The following is a 14,387-nucleotide window of genomic DNA, read 5'->3' as shown; positions in this document are numbered from 1 at the left end:
AGTTCGGATGTAGCCAGGCCGCCTCTTACAGGCAGGGGAAGGCGGAGGTGGGTGGTGTGCGCAGAAGGGGTTGTTAGAGGCCTCAGGTGGTCTTCTCTGAAGGTTTCTTTCTGGATCCGACTGTTGGGCTGCACTCTTGCGCATCCTTACCAAGTGCCCTCCAGCTGAACTCTAGTGCCCATGCAGAGCTCCTAGTGGCAAGCCCATCCAGGACCTGGTCCTGGGAAAGTAGGGTAGTAGTATACATGATGTACAGGAAATATACAATGAGGTGCTTTCTTTAGACGCCTGAGAGAGCTATTAGCATACCGGTACTTCTTGGGAGGAGAACAGATTTAAAACCACTTGTTAGCCAGTGACCACTGATAAAAGTGTCTGAGTGCTGACTGAAAATGAATACACTAAAAGAAGCAAATGGGGATGGGTGAGGTTTATTGAAAGAGGCTTCTTGGAGAGAAGGGAGAGAAGGGGACTACTGTTCACTGAGCATCTTGGTGGGCTTGGGAGTTTTGCATAGTTTTGAGTCAGGCCTTGGAGGGCAAGCATTCATATGGGGAAAGTACCTTAGGCAAAGGCCAATAGTGGAATCAGTGAAAGGAGCTAAGCTGGGGGATGGGAGAGGTAAGGTGGGAGAAAAAGGGAATTGATAAAGACCTTCAGATCCCATTTTGAGCGTCTAAATTTAATTGATGGACAACAAAGTTCTTAAGCAGTTAGACATGAAGGAAATATTCTAGTGAAAGAAACTTTACAATAGCAAGTGGGAGAGGGAGACTGGACAAGGAGGCTCAGTGAGGTTTTTGCTGGAGTCCAGGTGAGAGGCTTGGAGTCGTGGGCTGGGTGTGCCTTTGCCATGCAGAGCCACAATGTATGATGGGGGCCTCGTTGGCCACTGTGGCTGGGGGATGGGAGGGCTGCAAGTGCGGCTTCCTGTGGGGGGCAGAGTTGTCCTGGCTGCTCCTGTGTTGGGGGCAGGCAGGCTGGCTGTGGAGGAAAAGTGGGACTGCTTCTCATGGGCTCAGTGCCTGAGGTGCTGAGCTCTGAGGAGGGATTTGGGCAGTGGGACACTCATTCATTCATTTGCACACTCATTTAAACATTTTCCAAATACCCACTATGTGCCATAGTCTGTGTTGGCTGTAGATGTTACACCGTGTCCTGATGGCTGTCTTGCCCTCACAGAACTGACAGCTAGTAATGAGGACAAATAAGGGCATTACAGCACAGCAAAGTAAGAGCAGTGAGAGAGACATCAAATGAGGGTGCTGTGGAGTCTGCAGTCAGAACAAAAAGTGCTTGGGCTCAGTCAGAACTCAAGAAGACCTCTTGAAACCTGGGCAGAGGTGAGGACCATGGAGATCTCAGCCCAGTCCTTCTATACCTTGAACCCCTGACTTCTGGGCTCAGATCCTCAATTCAGAGAAAGCTGGTACCATCTTTTGGCCACCTCCACACTAGCTCAACTGCAACCCTGGAGCCTCCTCCCTGTGGTTACTGACTGTGATGCTACTTCCCCTCAAGGTTCCCCTAATCTCTGACAGGCATTGATTCTCAGCCTCCCCAGGTGCCCCTGGGGCTTCAGTCCAAACTCAGTAAGTTCCATATATTGGGTGTGGCAGACAGACCTGGGCTGGAAAGAAAGGGCTAGAAGGGGCAGAAGCAGAGGCCTTCCCTCTCTGTTCCTAGGTTTATCCCTAGAGTACTCATTTTCCAAATGTCCTTCTAAAGCTCTCCCTCCCCATCTTCCCCTCCCCTTTGAGCCTGGAAAGGTGCTGTTTGCCCTATGCTCGATCCCCAGGGCAACAGGCGAGGCAGCAGGTGTGTGTGCTGAACAAGGCCATCTCCAGAGCAGAGTGGCTGGAGATGAGCTTTGTTTAAATATTAAAGAAGTCAATCATTAATCAACACTGGCTTGGTGCCCAGCTACCCACTGTCTCCATTTGGGAGGGCCTGGACTGCGGCAGGGAGGGCCATGGGGCAGTTTTTAAGGCTACTTGCATCTCAGATAGCCAACAAGCAGCTTTCGGGGCCTGGATTATGCAGCCCAACATAAGGCAGGCCAGAGGATCAGCAGAAGGATGTGCTGGCCAGTATGCAGAGCACAGTGCTCATGAACCAGGCACCGACGATTTGTACAGGAATGTCTGGTTCTACTTGAATACATTTTATAAGCAGTGTCCTGTTTCTGACCAGAGCAGATACTCCTTGGGCACTGCAGTCCCTGTCCAGTCCCGCAGTTGGGCTCCTGAAGAAAGTAAGACTATGTGAAGAACTAGTTCTGGGCATGAATTGGGATGGAGGGCTGGTTTGGAGGGACACAGCCACTGGGTTACTAAAACTATGGTTCCTGAGCCCCTGGGGGAAGGAGGTTGGCCTGGAGCCCAGGGTATACATGGAATCACACAGTCACCTGTGGATATGGCCTCACATACATGAGTTCACACTTGTACAGTTACAACCCCTGTGTACCCAGATCTGCCACAGCTGCACCCAATTACAGTTGGGCACTAGGCATGCAAGCAGTCCCCTCCCCAGACCCCCAACCCTCTCTAGTTTGGCCACCCTCCTCCAGCACCACCCCTTCCCCACCCTCCCACTCCCACCTCACCAGTCGCACTGGTGTCTAGTCCCAGCTCCACCAGTCAGATCTCATCCACGGAGGCATCCTGTTGTGCTGTGTGGAAATCCGAATGATCAGGCTGATTGAGCACAGTATCAGGATGAGGCAGAGTCCCAGCAGCATCCACTGTCTTTTGGCAACCTGGTGGGGCTCCATGGCTATGCCCAGGAAGTAGGCTTTGGGTGGCGTCTTGAGTGCATTGGTGTCCTGTGCACTGGTGTCCTGTGCGCTGGTGTCCTGAGCGCTGGTGTCCTGTGCACTGGTGTCTTGGGTCAGTAACCTTTTTTGCAGGGTGTACAGCCTGTAGGCCAGCAGCAGGACCACCAGGAACATGACAAAGCTCAGGGCCAGTAACATCCACTGCCCAAATTTGGCCTGGTCAGGGTCCAGCTCCAGATCCAGGAATGCCACTCTGTCTGTCTCTTTTTCTGTGGAAGACATGGGAGGTTTATAGAGCAGGTAGAACTGGGGAGGGTGCCTGGGGTGTCCCATGGCAATCAGAGAAGATTTGACAGCTACTGGCTTTCTCCCTCAGCCTCTGGCACCTACTTTCTAAGCCAAAGGTGAGGTCTTGCCCTGGAAGGAGAGAGAAAGAGGAGAAGGAAAAGAAGGAGATGGTAGAGGCAGGGCTATGTGACACTCACAATGGCTCCATGCAAGGGTCAGGAGGCAAAATACTGACCCTGTGCCAGTCCGTTAGTCTAGCTGGACAGTATGCAAGGAAGCAACTGAGCCAGCGGCTGGAGCATGGGCTGTAGTCTTGGCTGAGTCTGCATCAGGTGCAGACAGGGTCATACAGCAGTAGTGCTGTGCTCATTCAAGCCAGGTCATAGATAGGCTAGGTGTTAAGGCTGGTTTGGGTTAGGGGCTGTCCCAGGGCAGGCTGGGGTGGGGCTTGGGGCTGGAACAGAGGTGAGACTAGCATCAGATTACCAAACCTTCAAAGGAACAGCTGAAGTCTGGCCAGCCCAAGATATCCCCATGCCGCACATTCTCAGTGACCAGCCAGTCCAGCAGGGGCTTGAAGTAGGTCATGAGGGCCTTTGCAGACACCTTGGTCTCCCCAGTTATCTTCTCCAGGACTTCTGGCCAGGGCTTGCTCCAGCCCAGCTTTAGGACATCCCTGGAAGAGTGGGTACAGCTGTGAGGCCGTGCGGGGCATCCGGAGTTACTGCTGGGACCCCCTCAGTATGCCTCCCCCCACCTTTAGGGCTTTGCCAGCCAGACTCTTCCAACAGAGCTCAGCATAGTGGATGAAATTGCAAGCTTTGAAATAACACGAACCTGTGTTTGAATTCTGACTCTGTCACTCAGCTGTGGGAGCTTGGGCGAGTACTTAACATTTCTAAATCTCAATATCCATGTCCAGAAAATAGAGAAAATAACAGCATCCATCTCCTAGGGTTGTTGTGTTGACTAATAAACACAGTTCTGGGCGCATAATAGGCAGGCAATAAGTATTTGCTGCTTCTTCTATTATTATTATTATTATTCTTACCACTACCGTGATGATGATCATCCTCCTAGACTCAAATAGGCATAAAGTCTTGAGACACTGTTTCCCGTGAGGTGCTCAGTGTCAGTAGAGAAAGGCAGCTCTTCAGCCCTTTCTGGTCTCACAGGGAGTGTTTGGGCGGATTAGAGAGATAATAAGCGTGGGATGTGTTCTGTGCACTGCCTGCAGCGCTGCGTAAATGTCAGCTCTGTCTCAAGGCACACCCAGTGCTGGGTGGCGGGGGTCTAGCTTGGCCTGTGCACTCATGGTGGGGGTACAGAGTGTGCTACAGCCGGGGCTCTGGGCTCCTCCACCCCAGGAGCTCCCGCAGAGGCAGTAGGAGACATATGTTGACGCTTCTCAACCTGTTTCCCTGATCTGACCAGAGGAGAGATGGGGTCCAGAGGTCCAGAAGTCAGAGTGTAGAATCTAGGCTAACAGGACCCAGGTTCCAGATCCAGCAGTGCTAGTTATGGGCTGCAGAACCACAGACAATCAACCAAACCTTTCTTAGCCTCAGTTTCCTCATCAGTAAAATGGGCCCCTATTAATACCTGCAGTTCACTATGGTGAGGATTAAGTTACATAATGGCAGCAAAAGAGGGCTTTGTAGCTTGCAGAGACTTATACACATGACTTAACAAACAAGTGGGAAAGAGTAAAGTGGGGAAACTAAAGGTCAGTGGATCCTTGGCAGAAACCACTGGGGGAAAATGTAGTTAAGATTCTAGAGAAATAGAGAAACGTTATCAAGATAAAAAGAATAAAAAACATAAACAAAAACCCATATCTAGCTTTTGGTAAGAGGGTTTTATCAGATGCCAGTCCTTCAGGCTGGGCTGACAAGAGATTTGATGTGGGAAGCACATGAGACTTGCAAAGGTGACAAATGGGCATTGTGCAGAACCCTCAACTCCCAGATGGCAGCAATGGGACCCATGGGCAAGGTCAGGTCCTCATGGCTGGCTGGGTGAGGCAGAGGACTTTGGGAACTTGGACCAAGTCCACTTTGACCCTCCATTCCCAGCAGAACCAGCCCAGAGCAATCACATTTAGGAAGAGGAGTCAAAAGTAGCAAAAATAAGTTTTAAACTATATCAGGCAAAAGAGTGGCCAAGAATCTTGCCCTTCTCCTTCTCCCCTGCAAGCAGTTGCCTGCCCCACCCTGCCACAAAATTACTAGTGATGACTGGCAAGTCCTCTACATGTTTTGGTGCCAAGTCAGACCCTGGGAACCTCGTATGCCCTGGGTGGAGTCAGGAGGGAAGTGATGAGAATAACTGAGGTCAAATGTCCCGCCAATCAAGTGGGATGAAGGTGCAGAGTAAAAAGTGAGTTGATGTATAGAAAACGGATGTCTATGAAAAATGCTCAGTATCGCTAGTTATCAGAGAAATGCAAATCAAAACTACAATGAGGTATCACCTCACACCAGTCAGAATGGCCATCATTCAAAAGTACATAAATGATAAATGCTGGAGAGGGTATGGAGAAAAGGGAACCCTCCTACACTGTTCGTGGGAATGTGGTTTGGCACAGTCATTATGGAAAACAGTAAGGAGATTCCTCAAAAAATGAAAAATAGAGTTACTATATGATCCAGCAATCCCACACTTGAGCACATATCTGGAGGGAACTCTAATTCAAAAAGATACAGGCACCCCAATGTTCATAGCAGCACTATTTACAATAGTTAAGACATGGAAGCAACCTAAATGTCCATCAATAGATGACTGGATAAAGACATTGTGGTATATTTATACAATGGAATACTACTCAGTGAAAAAAAAGAATAAAATAATGCCATTTGCAGCAACATGGATGGACCTAGAGATCGTCATTCTAAGTGAAGTAAGCCAGAAAGAGAAAGAAAAATACTATATATCACTCATATGTGGAATCTAAAGAAAAAGAAAAGGAAAAAAAAGCAAAAAGAGAACACTAATGAACTCATCTACAAAACAGAAATAGACTCGCAGACATAGTAAACAATCTTATGGTTACTGGGGGAAAGAGAGTGGGAAGGGATAAACTGGGGAGCTTGAGATTTGCAAATGATAACCACTATATATAAAAATAGATTTAAAACAAATTTCTTTTGAATAGCACAGGGAACTATATTCAGTATCTTGTAATAGCCTTTAATGAAAAAGAATATGAAAATGAATATATGTGTATATATATGCATGACTAGGACATTATGCTGTATACCAGAAACTGACACATTGTAACTGACTATACTTCAATAAAAAACAAACAAAAGAAAACTGATGCCTGCTATTTCTTGTACTCCTATGTTGAGGAACAGCGATCCCTCCTTTGTACCCTGGCATGACCCCTTCACCCTCTTTGCGTGCTCACCAAAGCCCTTTCCTACTGCACCAGCTCCTTTCTTAGATTATGGTTACTGATTTATCCTGTGGCCTCTTGCCCCCTGCTGGACACAGGGCAGGCTGGTCGGCACACATACAAATAAATGTTTGCTGAATAAATAAATGATGGGCAGGGAGCAGAGAGGGCTCTTACGTTTCATACATTCAGAGAAACTCAAACCTGGGCAGTCAACTAGAATAAACCCCTATAGTGTGAAAAGATGCAAAAGCAAATAGACTATGGAGACAATGAGGCACTCAAGGTGTAGCCCTCCCTGAGAGCAAAGCCAGGGATCAGTCTTACAACTCCATTTGGCCACATGGTTGCTGACCAACTGCATAGTGGAATCACAAGTATGCTCATTAAATTTGCAAAAGATCATAAATAATTGTGGATATTTGTTAGGATACTAAATAGTGGCTTTGTTCATCCTCTGGAAAGCAGGATAAAACTCCACGACCTCAACCAATTAGGGAAATAGACCTATTGAAATCAGCTGAAACTCAATGGGGAAAAGCACATGTCAGTGGGTAGGCGTCACATCTCAGTGGTTGGATCCCTGATCTTGGAACCAGTAGACCTAGGTTTAACCTCACCAGACTGATATCCTTTGACTTACAGAAGAAATAGGGTGAAAGACAATGTCTTCCAGAGACAGTCTGGGGCTCAAAGCATGACTTTGCCACTTGCTAGATGAGCTACGTACAATGATATTACCTCTCTAAGCTTCAGTTTCATCATTTATGAAATGCGGATAATACTATCCATTTTGCAAAGTTATGAGCTGCTAATGTGAAACACCATAAGAGCGCTAGTTAGCCCAGCCTGTGGCAGTAAATGCTTCCCACCATCAGGTCAGCCTCCTGCCCGCCCTACTCCAGGTTTGCGTCAGGACCAAAGACCAACTCCACAGAGGCAGGGCTGGAAAGGATGGGCTAGATAACAAGTGAAGGAAAAAAGACTGCAGATAGAGGGTCAACGTAGACCACAGGCTGATCAGAGCATGCCAAGTGGTTGGTAACCTGGATCAGCCTGGGAACCAGATCTAGGCATTTCTGAGAAGAGAGGGGAAAAGCAGAGTCCACCCAAGGGTGCATCCAATGCTACTGGGAGGATAGGCAAGCACTTTGCAAGGAAAGAATAAGGGGATTCAGATGGAAGATAAAGACTGAGGCGCGACTCCTACACCGGCACCTCATCTGGGACAATTTGATTTATTGGCGTATGTGAGCGAGAGAGGGAGTGTGTGTGTGTGTGTGCGCGTGTGTGTGTGCGTGTGCGTGTGCGTGTGTGTGTGTGTGTGTGTGTGTGTGTGTGTGTGTTTTAGCAGGAGGGGCTAAACAGTCTCTCTGGGGCTTTCCAAGAGAAAGCCTTGTGTAACCACAAGGGACTAAGGGCTACACAAGAGAAAATGGGCTTTGATTAATGTAGGAGAGACTGCAGTTTGACAGAAGGAAGAACTTCCGCCAGAACATAAACTTTGCTCAGGGGGCCTAGTGTGGCCAGGTGAGAAGAGGGAGCTGGGGGTAGGCTTCCAGTGAGGCAGGGGAGGGGAGCTGAGAACAGATGAGGGAGAGGGGCACTCACTCCAGAAGCTTGCCAGCCTCCTTGGAGTTATAGATGTCACAGCGGTGTAGCGGTCCCATGTGGCCCGAGGCCTTGCAGAGCGCTTCGTGGAACTGGAACTGGAGCACTAGGCTGATGAAGTACCTGGGGAGAGGCACGTGGTGTCAGGGCCTGGCCCACGTCAGCGGTCACAGACTAGGCAGGTCCGCCTCGGGCTGGCCCTGGAGTATGGCAAGGGCTCTCCTTCTTCGCCTTCTGGACCAGCAGCTGCCTCCTCTCCCGCCCTCCTCTCAGGGACAGCAGAGATGCTTTCACATCAGCTCTGCCCTCCCCACAGGATCAGATGCAAAAGCCCAGAGGATTCAGGGCACAGCCCTCAGAGGGTTATGCCATCCGATGGGAGGAGGTGGCTATGAGTGGACATTTGGATCTAGGGCCTTCCTGGAAGTCCTCAACCTGGCTCCTATGTCTCCAACCCCCAACTCCCATGGGCGGTTCTGCTGGCGGGGCCCAGGCCTTTACCGTATGTAGGGCAGGCTGGCAGAGATGTGGAACTTGGCGCCTGGATCAAAGTCTTCCTCTGACCGAGCGACAGGGGGGCACAGACCCTGGTACTTCAGCCTGGTGGGGTAAACCGGGGGCTTCATAGTGCCACGGTAGGGTTCCCAGAGCCTTTTCCTTTGGAAGCACTTGCACAGCTATCAAAGCGACTTGGCATATGAAGGACACTTAATGCATATTCACTGATTAAATAAGTGAGTTGAAAACACATGGGATTGGGAATCAGAATTAAATAATAGCAGTAGTTAACATTGACTGAGCACTTCCTCTGTGCTAGGAACTGCGCCTAGCTCTTCACACAGACTCGCTCAACACTGCCCTGGTTCTGGGGACGAGGAGGGAACGAGCTCGGCAAGATCCCTGCTTGCATCCTAATGATGGGGGACGGTTGGAGGCCAGTCAGCAAGGCTGGTTCATCTCGTACCAAGTGCCAAGAAGAAGACAGACTAACATCCCTGTGGGGTAGTACTACTGTTATTCCCTTCCTACAGATGAGGAAACTGGGGTTTAGAGATCAGGGAATTGTTTAGTAGGACACAGAACAGTCATTGGCAGACCCCAATAACTTTCAAGTTAAAGTCCAGCTTTGCCCCTCTGAGCTATGTGACTGTGGGAAAGTTACTGACCGTCACTGATCCTTGTTGTAAAATGTTGTCTGTAAAATGGGGATTAAATGACACATCTTTGGGATGAGAAAAAGTTTATGAAAAGCCTCATCATTTCATTGCTGGCCCACTGGAGCCTTGAACCATCCTCCCAGGGAGGTTCCACTCAGTTGACAGGGTCTTGTTCAAGCACCAGGGAGCTGCCACCCCTCCCCTGCAACCTCTGGTTTCCATCACTCAGCTGGTGGCGGGTGTGGCTGAGAGAGGAAGGAAAAGGTCCTGTGCGGACATACCAGGTGGCTGGGGTAGGGGGGTTGCCCTTGGAGGGGCACAAGGTCAAGACTTTGCCAATCCCACCAGTGGGGCCTGGTCCTGAATTTGTGGCAGGGGTGGGAGGGTGAGAAGGCAAAAGGAGGGCGCCCAGCTCTGCCATCCCTGGTTTGCAGTGTGACCTTGGCCTGGTCACACATTCTTCTTCTGTGAACAGCCATGGGTGGTGGTAAAGGTTCAATCCACATAAGGGCCTGGTGCAGAGCTAGCAGGCCCTTCATGGTCTGCTGTGGCCAGCCAGCAGCCTTGAGCTGGTCAGTCTGAGGCCAGATGGAGATGGCAAAGCCCTAGCCATGGGCAATTATCCAGTCAGTCCTTGTGTGAGCTTCCCACCCACCCAGGGAACGGGTGGGGACCCTGCCAGGATCTCCAGAGAGGTTGAGGCCTACTCAATGCTGGTTCCGGATACGCTGTTGAGGCCCTCTGACTGCTCGTGCTGGCCTTATACCCTTTAGCAGGAATGCTTTTGTCTGGTGACAACAAACAGCCAACACCACTGTGGGGCTTCCCCACAGCCCCAGGCCCCCAGCAACACACACCCAGCTCTGCCCTCAGAGAAGAGGCAGCAGTGCTTTTCAGGTGGTATCCTTCAGGCTGCCTGGAAAGCCCTGCCCATACCGGGGCTGGGAGTGGCAGAGAGCCCTGGCAGTGGTCCTCCTCACCTGAGGCTCCACCACTCCTGGTTGTAGACAGCCTTCTGGATGGTGCCATCAAAGATCTTCCAGCGATACAGGTCCACCAGGTAGGCGAAGGGGATGAAGGCGATCTTCTGCAGGGCAATGCCCATCAGGAAATTGACCTCCTCCTCTGGGGAAGATGGGACAGTCAGGAGGCAGCTTCTGGTTCCCCCTCCCTTCAGCCTCACCTGGAGAGTCCTAGCTGCAGCCCCAGGCCCGGGTTGCCCTCCTCTGGTCCTCTTGGTCCCCCCATCACCTGAGTCCTGGTGCTGGTGGCTGAGCAGTCCTCGGTTAAGAAGGTACTTGTGGGAGGAGGCCGAGAGGGTGACCACTGACCCCACAGCTTCTTCAAAGGCTGGGTTGGCACCTTTGCGGAAGATCACGGAGAGGTTCTTGTACTGCAGGAAGTACTGGATATGGCCCATCTGGTGGAAGATGGAGAGCAGGTCTTCTATGGTCACCTCGGTGCACTTCTTTATCCTAGGGTTAAAAGGCAGGGGTCAAGGAGCATGGGGATACCCTGGGAGAAGGAGAGATTTCTCCATTCAGGCTTTGTTAAGGGACTAGGGTGACTGGGCTGGAGACCAACAGGGCCTTTACTCCAAGCCCCATGTCCAAGCAGTGGCCAAGCCCTTTGCTCTCACACCCACCTCACCCATGTTGCCGGCTCACACCCGCTCTTCAGACGGGCAGCCGGGTGGAGAGCAGAAGGAGCAGAGGGAGGGGTGGGGTGATGCTGGTCACAGGGTAAAGCACCTGAAGTCCTTGCCGTTGTAGAAGTCCCAGGAGGACGCGTGGCACTCCACCTCCCGCCCGTCCGTTGGCCTTTCCATCATGGAATTTTTCCAGAACTCAGGAGGGGTGGAAAGCAGCCCCAGGGAGGTGAAGAATTTTTCAGCCTCTTGGAACATTTTCTCGGGCTTCCAGTGCTGTGGGGAAGAGGGAGTGTGTGGGGCTGCCCAGGGCTGCGGAGTGCACGGGGCAGATGGAGCTGAGCACTGACCTGGCCTTTCATGATCTTTGTGATGTCCTCAGGGGGCTTCTCCGGGAAAGGGAGGACCAGGTCTAAGATGCTGACCCAGGACTGAGCCCACATATTCCCTGGGAGGAGAATGGAGGGGGTTAAGAGGAGGCGGGACGCCATCTCTCTTCTCGCTGAGCGCCCGCTTGGAGGCCTCCCCCGCCCGCTCCACCTCTGCCACCCGCTGGGGTTTTACCCAGGACGTGGGCAGGGATGGGCCCCCTCAGGTCGATGAGCTCGGGCCCGTAGAAGCGGTGCAGGGCCCGGCGCACGTAGGAGTGTAGGTTCAGGTAGAGCGGCTGCAGCTCCTGGTAGAGCTTCTCCAGGTCTTCCTCCAGCATGTTGGACTCATATGTGGACCGCCACAAGGCCCCCATGTCTTTGTAACCTGGCACAGGACAGGGGGCTCAGAGGCACTCACCACCCATCCTTCAGCCTGGCCTGGCCTGGCCAGCAGGAGACCCAGACACCTTCTGGGAAAGCCACTTGACCCCCTGTCCTTGGGGTCTTCATCTGCCAAATAGGAGATGGGCCACTGTCCATATTGGATGAGACTGAGGTGGAAAAGCACTAAGCAAAGTGCATACTGTGCACTCCTCCCCCTGGCTAAGGCCCTGTTCCTCTCTCAGCCACCTCGAGCCCCACCCACCCCGGCCCTGGGCCTCAGATCCTCCCAAATCCTGGCCCCCCCACCATGGCGGAGCCTGGGGTGCTCTTTTCTTCTTGCCTGGCTGCTCCCAACATCCAGGCCATGGATAAATGGCAGAGAGGCTCTCTGACCACTTCTCTGAAGCAGGTCTCCCCTATTCTCTCTCTTAGCAGCCCCTTCCTTCTCAGCATTCATCCTGAGTGGTAACTGGAGGCGTGTGTCTGTCTCCCAGAGGACTGTGAACCCTAGGAGGGTGAGCGCCTTCTCTGTCTGTTCACCTGTGTATCCTCAGAACCGCCCCCTACTCCGGCACTGGCACATAGTAGGTGCCTATCACTGTTTGTGCAACAACACAATAAATAAGCCACATTTGCCCTCCCTAGGGGCAGGGCTCAAGGCTCCCATCTCCAGGTCCGACCACTGCCCTTCCCCTCTGCAGAATCTGCCTCGCCCTTCCCAGGCATTGCAGTGTGCGGTCCCCGGGGCTGGGCTGGCTGGCAGGGGTGGGTCAAAGGGCCTCACCGTTGAGCTTTGCAGCCTTGTTGCTGAGCTGCACATAGCGCTCAAAGGTGGTGCGGAGCTGGCGACCCACAGCATCCCTCCAGCCCTGCCAGGCCCATAGCAGCTCCTTTTGGTCCCGGGAGGTGGCCATGACTTCTTCGAGGTCTGTGTCCAGAAAAGGAACCAAGGTGGGACCCTACTCAGACCTGCCTTCTGCCCTTACCCGCCCGAGGCAGCCCCTCACCCACCCTGTCCCCACCAACAAATGCATTTGGGGCAGGGAGGAGGGTGGGAGTTTGGGAGGCTCCTGGAAGGAGACTCACGTTGGAGAAGGGTGGCCTCGGGTACTCACCGGGCTCCAGGGACAGGCAGGGTCCCTCATTCAGGCACACCTGGCCCATGCTGTATGTGGTCTCCATGTAGGCCAGAATCTGGTTGTACTGGGGGAACAGGTGTCACCTACGGTAGGCCCGTGACTGTAGGCCCACCCCTAGAGCTAGCCCTACCAGCCTGGAGCGGGCAGGCCTGGCTGAGGCACCTTCCCACCAGCCTCTGCTTCCCTCCTCCCCCAGAGGAAGCTCTGCCCCTGCCCCACCTACCTCCTTCCTGCCCCAGACACTATGGCTCCCCACCCAGCAGCCCTCCAACCCCCAGGGTAGGGAGCATGTGCCTGGAGACCTGGGGGCTCCGTCCGTCACCTCCTGGAGCTTGTCCTTGGGCAGGGCCGCCTTGCCTATGTTCTGCAGGTTACTCAGCATGCGCTTCACGTCCGGGTCTTGAAAGTTGGCAATGTTAAACAGGCGGGCCCGGGTGCCAAAGTATAGTGTGTGCTGGGACCTCTCCATGTCCTTGTGCAGCTGGAAGCAGGGTCACAGTATTTGTTGCCAGAGGTTGGAGGAAGGGGTAAAGATCCTACGTTGAACCCCAAGGCCACAGATCCCCAATCTCCTTCAAAAGCCCATATCATTGAAAATTTGCTGAGAGGGAGAAGGGAGGAGCCCAGTCCCTAAAAGCAAGGAGGGGATATTTACAAGGGGAAAGAAGCAAGAGATCCTTGACCAGTGAGCGTTTAGGGCTACCAAGAGGCCTGGAGCTCGCAGTCTGTTCTAACATGTACTTTGAGTCTTCCCTCTTTCCTCTGGCTCTGGACAGGGGGCAGAAGGTGTGGTTCCCCCAGCTCCCCACCGAGACCCCTGAGAAGAGCAAGGGGAGAAGGGGCTGGGGTGGAAGTGGTACCACACCATCTCCTCTCGATTTTTCTTGGTGATGTTGGTGACATAGTTCCAGGTGGCTTCCATGAACTGGTTCCAGACAACCTGTGCTGTATGCTCGTAAAACTGCAGGAAGGTCTTTGCCACGGTCTCATTGTAGAGCTTGTCTGCAGAGAAGCAGATGGGCATTGTGCTGTCCTGGGAGGGGCCTGCCCGTGCCTGGTCCCCTTGTCTGATCCCATGCTCCTTGGGGTCCCAGCCCCACCTGAATCCTGATCACCCTTGGTCCTGACCCATGGCAAGAGCTGCCCATAACAGAAGAGCACAAGTAGGCAAGGTCCAGGCAAGTCCATCTTGTGCCCATGACCAAGAGAACAGCAGAGCTGGGTAAGGCTATGGGCCAATCATGATCCAGCTCCATATTGTGACATCAGGGTCTAAAGGGACAGCCATGGAATGTCAGAACTGCAAAGCCCCAACCCACCTTCAGGTCCATCTGTTCCCATTTTACAGGTGAGAAGATTGGGGTCCAGAATGGTCAAGCCATACAACCTGGTTCACACAGCTAGTCAGTGGCAGAGCCAAGAGGAGAACTAGGGTTCTTGACTTCTAGGCCAGAGCTAGTCCCACTTTACTTGGTCACTTCTCCCTGGCATTGGAGCCATCCTTGGCCTTGGCCAGGGATTAATGAGCCCCCTCCCTCCAGAGGCTGGAATCACCTCTTAACAGGTGAGTGGGGAGATGGAAGAATGGATGGGTGGATGAATGGAAGTGACAT

The 14,387-nt window shown here is 52.4% G+C and overlaps 1 protein-coding gene across 2 annotated transcripts; it reads right to left on the bottom strand.

The window, feature by feature from the left end:
• Positions 1-428: 428 nt before the first annotated feature.
• Positions 429-14,212, bottom strand: LOC105069838 (angiotensin-converting enzyme-like protein Ace3). Of its 2 annotated transcripts, XM_074343450.1 has the most exons (15): positions 13,875-14,212; positions 13,640-13,776; positions 13,097-13,255; positions 12,751-12,838; positions 12,420-12,563; positions 11,445-11,636; positions 11,231-11,328; positions 10,984-11,156; positions 10,484-10,707; positions 10,213-10,357; positions 8,577-8,675; positions 8,076-8,198; positions 3,559-3,743; positions 2,609-3,048; positions 429-984 (listed from the first exon to the last, which is right to left on the bottom strand). In XM_074343450.1, the coding sequence occupies exons 1-14, from the start codon at positions 13,960-13,962 to the stop codon at positions 2,624-2,626; spliced, it is 2,280 nt and encodes a 759-aa protein (XP_074199551.1). In that variant the 5' UTR covers positions 13,963-14,212; the 3' UTR covers positions 429-984; positions 2,609-2,623. The 2 variants fall into 2 exon arrangements, with proteins under 2 accessions (XP_074199551.1, XP_074199552.1); XM_074343451.1 differs by lacking the exons at positions 13,640-13,776; positions 13,875-14,212 and having other exon boundaries at positions 13,077-13,248.
• Positions 14,213-14,387: the final 175 nt, after the last annotated feature.

This window comes from Camelus bactrianus, chromosome 16, assembly GCF_048773025.1.
Source record: "Camelus bactrianus isolate YW-2024 breed Bactrian camel chromosome 16, ASM4877302v1, whole genome shotgun sequence".
NCBI classification, from domain to species: domain Eukaryota; kingdom Metazoa; phylum Chordata; class Mammalia; order Artiodactyla; family Camelidae; genus Camelus; species Camelus bactrianus.
The sequence above is the reverse complement of the archived record's forward strand: the minus strand, read 5'-3'. Positions and strand labels throughout refer to the sequence as shown.